The sequence below is a fragment of the Battus philenor genome, unplaced genomic scaffold, assembly GCF_028537555.1.
Source record: "Battus philenor isolate CCGP_79_NKW_IND1 unplaced genomic scaffold, ilBatPhil1.0.hap1 SCAF_12, whole genome shotgun sequence".
NCBI classification, from domain to species: Eukaryota; Metazoa; Arthropoda; class Insecta; order Lepidoptera; family Papilionidae; genus Battus; species Battus philenor.
In genome coordinates, this window is record NW_027181674.1 from 4,752,860 (window position 1) to 4,769,179 (window position 16,320).

Below are 16,320 nucleotides of genomic sequence, written 5' to 3' on the forward strand. Positions count from 1 at the left end.
GCAGATGCAAGATGTAGGTAATTTTCCACAGGTCCTTGGAAATCTCTAAGGAAGCCTATGTCCAGTAATAGACGTTTCACGGATAAAATGATGACGATCGCCGTGTGCGATAATACTTGATACTTCATCTTTCGTCCATTACTCTGGTTTCATTTTATATTCTTTATTTATGTACAATAAAGTGTAAATAAATGAATAAAAAATTACGAAATTAGGCTGTAATTAGATTTATCAAAATAACTTAATTTCATCGCATCCGTTTTATTATTCTCGTTATTTTAATTTTCAATTAATTATTGTGGCTCAAAATAAAGCTATGGAAGGTCCAAACGCGACCATTTCTAATAATAGCATGCGACAAAATCTGACTTGTTTATTTTCGTGATCACTCGCAAATCAAATTAAGAAAACCATTCGTCGTAAATAATTGCTAGGAAATTAATATCGTTTTCAACAAATTATATAACAACGCTATAAAGCTTAAATTAAATAAATGAATAGACGAGGAATTTATAATTGTATATATATGTTAATATTCAAGGGAAATCGTTAACATTGTTATTGTATCAAAAACAAATATCTCGAAACAAAAACAACATTATGATAAGATTTATTTAATACCATGGTAAGAATAAACATCCTTCAACGACGATGGTGGTTATTTATACATGAAACTGGTACAACCGTGAGACTTGAGGCAACGTTCTCTTAATGCAAGTAAGTCAAGGAGTTCATGACAAATTATGCGACAATTTCCATCAACACCTCGTTAAGTTCTTAATGGCTAGTTTCGATTTGAATAAACGAAACAGTTTGAATAAATTTAAGGGACGATTTAAAAAAACATCACAAATGTTTCTGTATTTATTAGTAGCTAAACCTTTTCCGCTTTGCCAAGCCCGCACTGCCTTTTGTAGGTGTAATTTCGTAATCAAGTCTTTTAACCTTATAATTCAAGACATATCAAAAAGAGGTGATATATGGGTGGAAATATATAAATGTTTTACGATACCATTACCTTTGATCTCTCTGGTAACTATCATCTTTAATACTGTTACATATCTGTGATTAATTATTACATATAAGTGACAGTTCTAATCGAGATATCTAGATATAGGGAATTTTGCACTTGACTGAGTGCAAGATTCCCTATATCTACCTATACCTATGTCTCTAATAGAAAAATACAAAGACAATTTTATAATATACAGTAAAGAAACGTACAGATATTCATACGTGTGCCCTTCCACGCTCTTTGTCTAGAGACATCATACGTTCCGTACGACCAGAAATGTTTGTAGCTTAAACAGCTTTTTATCAAAACTCTGTATTTTTTTACGAACATAGACAAATTTCTTATAAGTAAACTAGTACTGTATAGAACGTTATTTATCGAGCCTACTAGTAAGATGGACTTTATTAATGTTCAGACGATCGCCACATCCAACACGTGCTTTCAGAAATCTATGGGGGAGCAATTAAAATATTTTTTTAATATTTTTATTTAAAAAAAACTTTATTTATGACATTTTGTCGTCGTTATCTCGTGAACCTTATGATATCAAGTAGTTATTAAAATTATTGCAACGATTTAATTCTTACACAACTATGTTACATACAGGGTGCAGCGCCTCTCCTTGTACCGTTTCTCGCTGAAATTGGCCACATATGCCCATCAACTCACAATCCCGCTGACTTTGTGCTGGAGACAGTCGCCAGCGACCCTGAGGCGTCCGCTGAGATGTCGGAACTGTGCCAAAATGGGAAAATCTGCCGAAAATTGGACAGGATGACACTAAGAGGCGGAAGGTAAAATCTGTAGTTGCAATTCCTATAGTTTATTTACAAATTGATTTGTAATATATGTGAAATTAAAAATATTTATAGTTCTTTTTTGTCATCACAAAAGTTTTAAAGTTTTTACATCTCTTTCCTATCAAACTGTATAATGTAATCACTTTGAAATATGGCTAATAACTTCTGGCAGCTGACAGTAAATAATAATTAGTATGTAGCAATCCGAATTGTGAAAACTCTTTATACGCATTATGTTATATAATATTTAGTTCTAAAACAGATGATTTTTGGGTATGGTGTAAAATACATTAATTGACATCAAATAAGATATACATTCAACCAAGCCAAGCCTCGGTAAGTAAGGTAAATACATATAGTAACAATGTGATTGTTAAAAATTAATTATTAAAGGCAAGTATATAGAATCTTTGTTGGGTATTCAACAGTTATCGCATTAACTTATTGTAAGACAAGGTTCGACAAAAAAAACAGTTTTACAAATACTTTATTTATTGATTAAATACCATAATAATAAACGGCGATTACACAGAAGTAAGTTTTCTATTTCGCAACACTTTAGGCTTTGGTAATAATTTTGTATCTTAATACTACACGATGTTTTTGTTTGATATCTTCCTTCAACATTTTTTTTAATTTTGATTGATCTAATCTTTATCGGATAGGGACAAGTGTTGATTTTTTTTTATTTTTACGGTTTATCAATGTTGCCATACGATGCCAACGAATTGATTTACCATGTATACTTTTTTTGTTTTCTCGGGTTTCGAGGAGGCAGAGGCCCAGAGGGCGCGTTTCCTAAGCCTCATTGTAAAAGCAAAGCCTTAATCTCTTGGAAGCCTCGACTCTACCCGTTACACAGTATTATTATCAGATTGTGACATTTTATATACTATTTTTTTTTCAGGACTGTTATTTTTGCCTTAACGAAAATTTAGAAAATATTTATATATAATAGTCGAGCGGTTTCATAGTTCGTGTTTACAATTTTGAAATTTATTTTCATCAAAGTTATGTCAGATCAAGTCATCATAGACTTCCTGCTTAACAAAGACAATGAATATTTTAAAATCTATAAGCGGAACAAACAGAATTACGTTCTTGAAAATCACCAAGCTTATAAAGGAAAATAATAATTACTTATAAAAAGAAAGGAAGGAAAGATAAATAATGAAAATACTACAGTAGAGTTCTGCGCTTCGCTACAACGTAAATAAAGCCGAAGCTTCCTTAATTGCCTTTTACGTCATTCATGAGAAGTATGACAGTTATTGTATTCTTTATAATACGCCTACCCTGATTATATTACGAGGTGAAATAAGCCCAGGGTTACATTTCAACAATCTTTTTACTTCCAAGTTTTTTATGTTAAATATTAAGGAAACATCGAAAGCATTTTAATGAAAAATATTACAAGCTTCGATGATTTCGCAATCCTTAAATACAAGTCTTGCTTATTCCTCAAATTAAATTGCTAATGGTCTATGTCCTCGATTTCCAATTGCATTATAACAATCGTTATTACATTGGAATCTAGGTAACGTATAAAATGCATTTAATTCTAATCTGTCTAATTTAAACTCTAATTTAAAGAACAATTACCTACCACTACCTACCGAAACCACTATACCACGCTTGTTACGTATTAATTAAAAAATTCTATCCAACGTTTGGACCTGTGACATCCTCATTATCATCATTATCATTTCAGCCGTAAGACATTCACTGGACAAAGGTCTCCCTGACAGATCTGTAATAGAACCTGTTGAAAGCTACCTGCTTCCAGCGTTTTTCAATGCCTTTAACTAGAACCTCTAACCTTTGAGTGGGCGAACTATGCTGCGTTTGCCAGTCCGTGGTCTCTACTTCCGAACTTAAAAGTCCCATCGGGCACTTTTTCTGCGCACTCAGTGGCTTGCCCACTACCACTTGCGCTCTCGCTGGGATAGATCGTAAAGAAATCCCGAGCATAGCCCTCCTTACGGCTTGTTGCAACTTTGAGCGATATTGAATTGATATTGTATAATTCACAGTAATGATATCAAGTGCATTTTTAGATTCAGTAAATAAAGGTACAGATACAGATTATAAATGTTTCACTGACTCCGCAATTTTTTTTCTATTATGATATCTATCAGTCGCAAAACTATAATCAGATAAATTATACAGACGTAGATTTTAATAAAACAGGAGACCAGTGCCTGACTCTCTAATCGAAGAACGTGGTTACTCTTCAACCTTTTAACCGAATAGGCATCGTAATGCAATTCAAAATCAAGTTAATTGGGGTGATGACTGATACGTTTGATATATTGTTGAATATAGCACTCGATGTATGCTTCATATATTTTTAACTAAACTATTTTTTATTTTGTTCGTTAAGATTCCTCTATAAAAAAATCTTCTCTAAAAGAGTCAAACTATTCTTTATTAGAGTTCCACTATTCCCGTACTACGGTATAACGATTTTAAAAACCGCTTTTGTTTCAGGAAGCCAGTTCTACATTCAGATGAGTCAATACAAAGGATCTTTGTGGAACACGTCGCAAAAGAACAAATGCAAAAAGTGGAATTTCCCACGACTTTTCTTACACAATTTTTGATATTAACCAAACGAATGTTTTTACAGAGCAGAAGAAACTCGGTAAGTGCATAAAACATTTCGTTTTAAACTAAGATTGAAATAAGAAATTTATTAGTGGCACAGGAAAGTAATGTTCTTTACTTAAATTCATACGACTAGATTTTTTAACAAGTTTTCATTTTTAATCAAAAATATATTCACCATCCTTATCAACAACCTTTTGCAATCTAGTATACAAATTTTTAAAGCCAGAGCGATGAAAATCAATGGTGGTGGTTTATCTGTAAAATATGTCGACAGAAACGACATTAAACAAAAACATAATTTTATTAAATTTATATATATTATACATTGGAAACCTACGGGAAAACCTTAGTCTAGTAGTGGAATTCCTATCGCTAAAATAATAATGATGATATATAACAAGCTGTCCCCCGCCTGTTTCGTGGACTTAATGAACACCTTTGTGGGTCGGCCAACTTTGTGGGTAGAATTACGCAAAGTCCATTCAGCTACCTCTTTTCAATGATTAAATTCCATCTAAATTTCAATTCTCTAAGCCTTACGGTTCCAAAGATATCTTGAAGGATCAGTACATAGGTGGAAATTTCTTATATAATATATAGATAGAATATCGATATACAGATTGGTGGTTGGTTGTATGTGAAAGCTTTAAATATTACACCTATTTCCAATCAGCATTTAATAAGTGATTACTCTGAAATAAGTCACATAATTATTTTTATAGGAATACTAACAGCACATTGCAATAACAGGGTGATTGGTTATAGATGTAAAAGCTTGAAAGGAGTTAATGTATAGCTCTCTTCCTTTCAGTTCAGCTTCAGAAATAAAAAACAAAATAATGAAATTCAAGCAATAAAAACGCTTTCAAAATTTGAAATAATACATATAATAATTACATTGTTTACTATCTGTCTCTCTGGAAAAAATAAAAAAAACAATGTCACTTATATCGTAGTCCTCACTTAATAAAGTGTGATTGGAAATAGGTGTACAATAGATAATAAGATGGATTATAATACTGCAAAAATAAATATATCCAATAAAATTTTGTTGCTGTATATTAGAAAGATAAGTACATTAAACTTTCGTTCCCTTTTGATTTTATCCGGCAATAAAATCACGTTGGTAAATTTGCTCAAAAGATTTATCATTGTCATTGATGTTCGCTATTAAGGTTTCAATTAGATTTAATCTCCAAAAGTCCTTAGCGTGAATTGATTATATAATTAATAACTGAAAGGATTTATTTAAAACATGAACAAGGAAATACTTAATGCTTTATCATAAGAGTATAAGAATTTTATTAAGCTAATCAGCTAATAATCAATCGGGCTAATTAATAGTGTTCTCCGAATATATAAAAGTTCTTAGAGAAGTAAATACAATATTAATCGCATAACGAGCCAGTAGACGCGGCTTGGCTTGGTCACCCACTAGAACAGACGATATAGATAAAATCGCGGAAAGTCGCTATTATGGCGATCTTATAGCGAGGTCGATGCCTTAAAGTGGGCATCTATTAATTGAAAAGAAGAAGAAGTAAATAAAAGAAAAAAGTAAAATGTAAAAATATAAAGAACGAAGTTAAGTATAGAACCAGCTAACGAAATTTATAACTAAGAAAGAAAAAAAACTAGGGACCCTGAATCACCATACCGATGGAAATTGATTTAAAAATAACATAAATGTTAAATTTAATGTGGGAAAAATACATTTCTAAATAATTCATTTAAAGATAATTCTTTATTAAATTGTATAAACACAATAATCATTTTCTTAAGTAACACTTACCAGAAGAAGTTAATAATTTCTAAATGAATAAGATCCGAACACGAATAATGGACTTTGCAAAGAAACTTTCTTTCAATAGAAAATTAGGCAACTTTCAATACTAATCTGTATTCACCTAACTGAGTTAAGATCCTAAAATGGATAACATATATATTCCGTTAGTAACAACGAAATAAGGATATGTTTACATGTGAGCAATATGTCTTCTTCATCTGGCGTTTGAACGATGCCGACGCGTTCTCTTATACTTTCTGATATTAGTTGTTTCTATACACTTACGTTGTTATTGTATTGATATTTTATTTTAAAATTATATTTACCAGATTGTGGACCATAAGATGGACCAAAAAACATTATAATTTGCATAAGAAAATATGGAAAAACGGATAATATAAATTGAAGTAGGATTTTTAATCATCATCATTGTTATAAAAACATATAAAGAATGCTAGAAAAGCACGGGACACCTATTTATAACGATCTATAAAATAATATTAAAATTTACCAATTTTTTTTTATTACAGATGTCATTATGGATTCAGTTAGCGCATCACTTGATATCCGCAATTTTACTCGGCAGTATTTTCCTCATGGTCGGCGACGATGCGGCCACGCCCATTGTCAATTTCAAATTCTGCATAAGCGTCCAAGTATTCTTCATGTACACTTACATCATGATACCGGTCTTGCTATGTAAGTTAAATATAAAATTAGCCAATTGTGTCTTTCCAAAACTCGATGTGCAATATTTATCGCCGGGTACTGTATCACTTTTTTAAATAATCGCATCTAAAAATATAATTCTGCCACATGGCACTCTAAATTTGTAATGTTATCTGTTGCCCTTATCTATCTAAAAATTATCAAGTGGCAACATTAATAATAAAAGGTTGTCAGATAGAAGGCTATAATTAAAAAAAAATTTAAAAACGATCCCTTTGTAAAGTGGTGTCGTTCAAATTCGATAATATACTTTGGGACTGTCGATTTATTAAAATACCTATATTGGATTTATTTGAAAATAAAATGTGAATAAATTGTCACAAAGGTCCGTTAGTATAATGTCAGATATGATAACGCTTATAAACCAAAATTCGGAAAATCATCTAGATTCTGTCAAGTCACCCTTGCCCTTCTTTTTATTCGATAATCAGTTTCTAAGAAAATATGAAACATAAAACAGAAACCTTATAAATTATCGAGTAATTATGGAGTTTCTTACCAAGTTTTTCTTGGTAGAGTCAATATTCCAAACATGACAAATGTACTTTCTTATAAATACATAATTAAATATCGACTACATGATTATTTTTCTAAAGTGCTCAGCAAAACCTATTTATAACAATAAAAAAATAACATGAGAATAGTACAATTAAATCTAAATCTATCAACAAGGATTGTAAAGCAAGATTTATTCCATTCTCTGCAATCTCACGAGATTGAACATACTTTCGTTTGAGTTAAAAGTAAGTCTCAAAGCCCTTTTCGCCTTAACGAAAACGCACGCGTTCATCGAGCTGGAAGTATTTTATTTACATTCGTATTTGTTTTTCTGTACATTCCGAGATTTTATTGACTGTATAAACAAAACGATTCCAATGTTCATGCCACATCGTATGGAGATAACAGGAATACTTGTAGAATGAACATATGTAGCAACGCCGTGAATGTTGCAAACGTGCAAATAGGTTTTTTTTTTAACAATAGTTTTTGAGTGTTTTGAAAAATTTAACATAGCCACCACCACAATGTATGTCTCAAATGAACGCTTTATCTGATCATCATGTTTTATGCATCGTTTTAAAATTATATCAAAAATGACAGAATATATTTTTAAAAAAGTAGAAAAATCGATATTATAAAAATATAGATTGTCATCATGATCATTTTAGTCGTAGAACTGCCACTGGACAAATGTCACTTTCATAGAATTCTAATAGAACTGGTAGGAAACAGCCTGCACCCAAAGGCTTCAAATCAAAGCTAGACAGCTTAGCCGGAAGTCACACGACCGGTCCATTTTCACATACTTTCTTTCGGATATATCGATAGATCTTCTAAGTTTTTATTCGATCTCATAGTAAAATCTTGAAAATAGCCCTCTATAGCCCGTTGAGCGACTACGAGCTTGCCAATAGATAGATGTTTTATTTTTGTACTATATATTTTGCTATAAACAAGTGATCGGTTTATGAAAGCAATAAATAATATATTGAAAAGCAAGGAAACGCTTACTTAAAGGTTGCTTCTAACATCATAAATCATATTTATTTTGAAATTATAATACAATGAAAATAGATAGCACGAAAATAAATTAAGATATAAATTAGAATTTGCTATTATGTTACTGTAATGTCTGTGTCGTGGTGGACAAACAACTCTTTTTGAAGACGCTGAAAGTACGGTACTTATAACCGGTCTTTATAGAACTATGCGACAAGCCTATGTCCAATAGTTCAGAATTTCCTACAGATGAAATGATAATTATAGATAATTCTAAGACAATTCATCTAATTCCTCGACAAAATGTAAATATATGTTTGTTTATTCATGTACTATTAAGATTTTATTAAAACGCATTGCATTACTCTGAGCAAATTATGATAAATCTGATTTTAAATTTATTAGAACACCTTAGCTTGAAATATCAAAGAAAATAATTCATATATTTATTTACAGTTCCACTGGAGGTCCGTATGTTACGACGTGAATATTTCAACCGCTGGTACGGTCTGAAAGCGTATTATGCCGCGCTAACATTTTCAACACTTCCTATAATGGTAAGACATTAACATACAAAAATATGGTTCGTTTTTCTGTACACATAAAACACAATTCTGACGAAATTTTAAAATTCCTTATAATAGAAATTACTAAAATGAAACTGAAAAATAATAACTGTTTTTAGACCTCTTTGAATGTATTGCTATATAATTGCTGTAGATATAGCAGTTAGGCGCGTAATTTTGATAATAATGGATGTTCAGATATAAGCCCTTTCTCATGGTAAAATTCAACACGGGCTCATTGTTAGACCTATCATAGATGTCACATATCTTTTGGATTTAATATCCTTCAATATGTCGTTTACGTTGTAAACATTATCTATCACTAATGCTAAAATTGAACATTTTAAATTATACTATTAGTTATAATTTTATTCAAATATTAATTGTGCCAGTATGAGATTAAACCCACTAGCTACTGTCATAAACAACAGTGTGAGACTACTACATTATGACAGTTAGTATATACTAGTTACAATTTATTTCATAAATATTAATGAATATTTTTGACTACACAATTGAAATTCAATAGTTATTTATGTAGCGATGTGACACGGTAAACGCTGACTCATTTGTATTCTTCTACTCTTGGAAACAACCGCTGTGCCGAAACACATACTAGAGAGAGATTGCAATTGATTTACCCAAAAACATGAAATGCTACATCGGCGGATTTTGCAACTTTAGCATAACAATTAATGTTAATAATAATAGTTTCAATTTTAATTCTTACATCGAACTGTCTTTTTATATGTAGCTATCACACTTGAGTAAGAAAAGGACCAATAAATAGCTACTTCCTAACACAGAGTGTTTGGCACTAATCGGTGTAACATTACTCCTGAGGATGACCCGTGGAGGGGTGAAACACGTGTTGAGTGATTTAGCGGTGGAAGTCGTGTAATTCGCATTGTTTGTCGCATGCACATTTATCAGCGGGCTGGCGGGCGGTGCACTTTATTGCACGACTACGACTGCATGTGCGGAAGTAGCTATATATTGTTCTTTTTCTTACTTAGGATAGATTTCCGCAAAATAACGCCTGATTCCATTAAATATCACACTTGAGTCACCACTTTAAGAGTAGAAAACCCTAGGTGTAGTAACTACATATACATTTAAGATATAGTCCTTTTCATTTTTAATAGATTTTAGTTTTTTTTTGTATCGTCAAGGGCAGCATAACGTAGTTCGTTTTTTTTTATTACCCTTGAACTAAAAAAACACCAAATATATTTTATTTCTTTCTTTCCAGATTCTCTTCGGCTTATTATTCCTGGGCATTGTATACTTGATGTCTGGACAAATACTTGAATGGGATCGTTTTATTTTATTTGTTATTTGCGCGATATTGATCGGAATATGTTCTGAGGGTCTTGGCCTTGTTGTCGGGTCCACCTTTAATGCTACGGTTAGTATTATTGTATTGAATGTTGATTTATATAAATCATAACTTCCTAACAGAGGCAATGCTGCCAATTTATGTGCGCTGTAGCCTAAATAGTAAAGCTACCGAATCTATAGGACAAAATTGAGATATTTCATAATGGCATTATTTAATACCAAAATTATCATGAAAAAAAACATTTTATATAACTATGTGAAATCGGTATGTTCCCGTTTACCCTACGATTTCAGTCCGGAAACACACTGAATCACTATTCAGTGTGTTTCTTGAACTACTATGGCATTTACATCGGAAAACCCAGCAAAAAAATATTGGGACGTCGTGTGTTGCTAACCAAGAAGACAATGGCAGAAATCAATTATTATAAATATTTTTTTTACAAAATTCAAAAAAGCGTTGTGTACAACAAATAAAATATACATAAATTACAGGTTTAACGAAAATATTCTAGGCGTAGCGCTGTCGAGGATAGGGCAAGCTATAGATGTAAGGCCGGTTTTAAACGAATTAAACCAATCGGTTTAAAACGAAAAAAACCGTTTAAAACCGAAAAAACCCATTTTTTTCGATTTTAAACGTTTAGTGTTGACGACTATGTTTTTCTTAAATAAAAACACATTATCTATTCCAAGCATAGACATTACCTAGCTAAGTTGAAAAACTATTACCTAGTTAACTATATTGGTTATTTTGAAAAGATTTATCAATCAGTTTCATTCGGTTTAAAACCAAACTCACACACTTGCACTTCTCACGCGGAGAGACGTCAAGATGCAACGTTGCCAGCTCGCCTACTCCACACCACACACACACACATACATAGCGTGTTGCGTGCGGACATGTCAGTGTTGCCAGTATTGTAAAAAAATGTACAAATTTGGATTCAATATAAAGGTCGTACCAAATATGCCAAACATTACTAAATAACTAAAATGTAAAGAGCTGTTATAAAATTATATTATTAGGTACCCGACTTTTTCTTGAAAGTAATAAAAAAAACTGGCTAATCTTACATAGTCTACTCGACAACATGATGATCATACAGTCAAGAAAGTCATGAAAATTTATGAGGCGCCACTATCTTTGTAAAACTGACTGACAATTCTGTCCTAAAATTAAATATGGCAACACTTTATTTTTTTTCATGACTTTCTTGACAGACTGTGTGTGTGCATAGCAGTCGGCGGTGGTTCTCTGTCGGCAAACTCTTGAAACAGAAATTGAGGAGTGGACCTTTGAGTAGACCTTAACTACTTGGAAATAAAGGTCAAAACTCCTATCAACAATTTCTTTATGATTTAGGTACATATTTTAATCTATTGTATGTAATATTGTTTCTTTATAATTATAGTACTTTATATGTAATATACTTACCTACATAGGTATAAACTGCATAGGTAACTAACACAAGACCAAGTATTGTCGATAATGGTGTGTAAAAACACTGTTCTTATATTTTAGTAGGCGAGTTTTAAACCGTTTAAAAAGATTTATTTGGGGTTTTAAACCGCCACTTTTGGTTTTAAACGTTTTAAATCGGCTTTTTTACATCTATAGGGCAAGCAGATCGAAATTCATTAATATCGTGTAGTTCCAAAACCTTATATTTAAAAAAGATTTTTTTTTTCAGAACGGCTCTATCGTAGGACCAGCGATTGTTTCGCCACTGTTGGCATTGTGCTGTTACGGTATGGGCTTCGGGCCGTACATTGAAGCGAGAATGAAGATCTTAATGTCTTTTTCTTATCTACGTTACGGATTGTCCGGACTTTCCATTGCCTTGTACCAAAAGAGATCATTAATGGAGTGCAAGGAAGTTTTCTGCCTATACGCCGACCCTAAAGTATTACTAAGAGATATAGGTATGGCCAATGAAACTTATTATATGCAAATCGTTGGTCTACTTGTCTTTATTATAATTCACAGATCTCTTGCTTACTTTGTCTTGCGTTATCGTCTAACTTCGGAATTCTCCAATAAATTTTTGTCATATATTAGTAAATTTTTGAAACACAGATAATTAAATAGTAGAATAAATATTTCGTCGTCATCGTTTTAGTATTATGATAGTTTTTATTCAAAAACAATGTGGAGGATTTTTTTTTAGAAAAAATTACTTAAATTAAGAAAATGATGAATTACGTAATAAATTCTAATTAAAGTCGAAGAGAAATAAGAAAACATAAAGTTTAAAACACAATTAAAAAAAAACCTTAAAGGTCAGAGTCGCAATCAATTGTACAAAAATCAATATTCGTCTCAGTAAGAATCTGTGGTCTCTGGTGGTGATATATAAATTTCGTTCATTCCATTATATAATGAAGTAAATACTTATTTTAATTTTAAGCTACTTGAATCTGTGATCGTGATTAATTTTATACAGGTTATTATAAGTTAATAAATATGTATACATGGTTTTTAATTATGTATCAATAAACGCATAAATTTACCTTTCGAATATTTAATTATTCCTTTGATATGCCTAACCACCAGTGATATTTTTGTCAGTCTGCATACCCTTTAGAATTTATAGCTTCAGCGAGCGTGAACTGGTGGAACGTAGAAGGCGCTAAGCATTCTAAGTTCGAACTTTACATTACATCTTCAGATTGAGAGGCCGCCAAATAGCTTAAACAGCTGTTCCATGGTATGACTGTGGGCATAAGGAGCCCCGACAATTCAATCAATAATGATTGCACAATTATTAACTTATAGATTGTTATAACAAAAGAAGTATGTAGATAAATATACAGTAGAATGACAAACTATACACCACAGCTCATATAGAAAAAACAGAATAAAATTAATGGATTCATAGTCACCTGAACATTGAATCTTATAATGTTTAGTTTTTAAAGTATTTTGCATCATTTACCATAATCATTAAACACCTGCATTGACTAAACCAATATAAGAAATGGCTATATTAAAATAAAAAAAGTGTGTTGTTTTTCCAGCAAAGCATTTAAGACAATTAATATAACATTCAAACCATGCGTGATCTAAGATAATCGGAACTATCTTGTATCAAAGATAACACAAATGTTACAATGAATCTAATGTTAAAAAAATTTGATAAAAATAATTATCAAACCTGTTTAGTTGATGATAACATTGTCTCTCCCTACATTACGTGTATAAAGTTTAAAAATACAGATAAAATAAAAAATTGTTATGTAACATTTGACCAATGTAATGAGTTTATCAATAACTAAAAAAAAGTATTACATAAAAGAGCTATCTGAAGTGGATTAAATCAAGCTTTAAAACAAACATGTAATAATTTTTTTCATGTTCTTTTTGTTCTCTTTGACAATTATCCTAAATTAAACATTCTATTTTTGAAATGCTTGTGTTACAAAGTGTTTCAATGATTTTCTTACAGATATCAAAGCACTAACTCCTAAATACTTACTTAAAACTTGAGAAGGCTAGTAAACCTAGAAATATGTATAAAACAATAAAAACAAGTAAATTTTTCTACCTACTGGGTTAAACTAAAGCACATGTCACAAAAGATTAAAAATATATTGTAACAATTTTTTTTCAGTGTAAGTTTAAGAAGAAATTAAATACTTAAATTTACCTTTACCTAATATAATAATTTTTATTTTATTTATAAATACCTTTACGTAATTAAAATTAAACAAAAAATATCAATAAGTAAACAAGCAAGGTTATTTGAAAAGAAACAAAAAAAAGTTAAATTGACTGCATACTTTTATTGCTGTAAATATTCTAATATCAACAGTACCCTAATATCAAGTAAACATTATCAATAAAGCAATAACCACAATACAACAATATAAACCAATAAAAAAATATATTAGGGAGCTAAAACATGCATATTTTGAAAATAAAAATAAAACTTATAGTAAAAATAAAAGTGCTCTGCTTGCTATGTTTGACAATTATTATTCTTATGAACTATATTCAATCTTTGCAAACATCCAAAGCATCTTGCTTCTCTTCCGCCAATTCCTTGCCAGTGTTATCTAACATTTGACGGGCGAAATCTGAGATAGTGAGACCTTCAACAATTTTCCACTTTCCATTGCTGACAGTAACAGGGAAAGAGAAAACAACATCACGAGGGGTACCATATGAACCATCCGACACAACACCCATACTGACCCAACGATCGCCAGTGCCCAAAAACCAGTCTCTCATATGATCGGAGGCAGCTTTAGCAGCAGAAAGAGCTGATGACATTTTTCTAGCTGCTATAACAGCAGCACCACGTTTCTGAACAGTGGTCACAAATGATGTCTTTAAGTATTCCTCATCATTAATAGCAGCAGGAACAGGTTTTTCAGCTCCTTTAATTTTGACAATAGCATATGAAGCATCCGGGAACTGAGTAGATGAGTGATTTCCCCAAATTATAACATTCTTAACATCCTGCACGGGTACACCAATTTTTGCTGCCAACTGAGACTGAGCACGGTTCTGATCTAGGCGAGTCATGGCAGTGAAGTTTTCTTTAGAATAGATGGAGCATACTTTGAACAAATTAAGGCATTGGTGTTTGCAGGGTTTCCTACTACAAGTACTTTGACATCTTTTCTAGCTACCTTATCAAGTGCTTGACCTTGTTCCTTGAAGATGCGAACATTGGCTGAAAGTAAATCTTTTCGCTCCATCCCTTCCCTTCTTGGCATAGCTCCAACCAAGAAAGCTGCAGCAACATCTTTAAAAGCCTCTTCTGGATTAGCAGTGGGAAGAACACCAGTGAGCAATGGCAGTGCACAGTCAGCAAGCTCCATTACCACACCTTCCAAAACACCCATCATGGGAGCAATATCAAGAAGGTGAAGATATACTGGCTGGTCAGGTCCAAATACAGCGCCAGAAGCAATTTGATACAGCAGAGAGTAGGCAATCTGACCTGCAGCTCCAGTAACAACTACCTTAATTGGTGCAGCCTGTAAAATATACAAATGTTATATCATCAACTTAATTCTTAAGAAATTAAATTTTAGTTGTAATAAAAAAATACAAATGTGGATCTAAGGGGCTAAGACATCTACATGAGAATTACGAAATACATAACATAAAAAAGTAGGTTATCATGACAATAAATATGTAATAAAGGCCTACAATCGACAAAAATTTTAATAACAAATGAAACAAATCCAAATAAAAGCGAATTAAATGTTCAATATATTACGCGTAACCTTGAACTTTGTAACAAATTTGAAAGTTACCATTGTTATTGGTGCAGTGACAACTATTCTTTCTGTATCCACCCTCTTAGAATAACCGCAGCAACATGCCATACCGATTATAATTACTTCATAAGATCAAATAAATATCATTCCACACGATACGGTTATCATCATTCGACGATAATCCCCTCTATCATTTCAAAATCATTGTACTTAATAAAACAATTGGAACGACCGGCATTAATAACGTCATAAATTATTTTATTATTGTAACTAGAAATGTAACAAAATTACGAAATACTTAAGATTTACAAAAGGTCAAAGCAATGTCAAATAACGGCTGGAGAAAATAACTGCATATTAACTTACCATTTTTAAGCAGGTAGGTTATGAAAATACGGTTATAAGAAATGCGGGGAAGTAGTACTGCTTTTGGGAAGATAAATTTTCCGTGAGCACCGGTTCAACCAGCGGTTCACTTAAGCGAATTGAAACTATAAACCGAACTCAATTTATAGGAAACTTATGCTTACAACTATACATGACATAGGTCAATTTACACTGATAGTATGTATAGATAACAACCCATAGCGGTAATGCATTTTCTGTCAAATTTTGTTTTGTAGACATTTTTTTAAAATAATTAAAAACTTTATTAAACGAATAAAAAAATTTAAGAACATATTAAAAATACAGCAGTGAGCAAGAAAGGTAACGTTGTTTAAAAAAATTCATAAAAGA

The 16,320-nt window shown here is 31.7% G+C and overlaps 2 protein-coding genes across 3 annotated transcripts in view; one reads left to right on the forward strand and one right to left on the reverse strand.

Moving 5' to 3' along the window:
- LOC137932712 (ATP-binding cassette sub-family G member 1-like) overlaps positions 1-12,447 on the forward strand; it is a 94,607-nt gene extending 82,160 nt beyond the window's left edge. For both annotated transcript variants that reach the window (XM_068776365.1, XM_068776364.1), the window contains exons 6-11: positions 1,622-1,809; positions 4,306-4,459; positions 6,742-6,910; positions 8,897-8,997; positions 10,259-10,414; positions 12,042-12,447. In XM_068776365.1, the coding sequence (XP_068632466.1) occupies positions 1,622-1,809; positions 4,306-4,459; positions 6,742-6,910; positions 8,897-8,997; positions 10,259-10,414; positions 12,042-12,431 (1,158 nt within the window). In that variant the 3' untranslated portion in view covers positions 12,432-12,447. The remainder of the gene's footprint in view (positions 1-1,621; positions 1,810-4,305; positions 4,460-6,741; positions 6,911-8,896; positions 8,998-10,258; positions 10,415-12,041) is intronic.
- A 1,666-nt stretch (positions 12,448-14,113) lies between these two features.
- Positions 14,114-15,718, reverse strand: LOC137932695 (malate dehydrogenase, cytoplasmic-like). The gene is given in 3 exon segments (XM_068776340.1): positions 14,114-14,898; positions 14,901-15,336; positions 15,619-15,718. Coding segments are annotated over 3 exon segments (1,062 nt in total). The 5' UTR covers positions 15,691-15,718; the 3' UTR covers positions 14,114-14,344.
- Between the last annotated feature and the right edge of the window lie 602 nt (positions 15,719-16,320).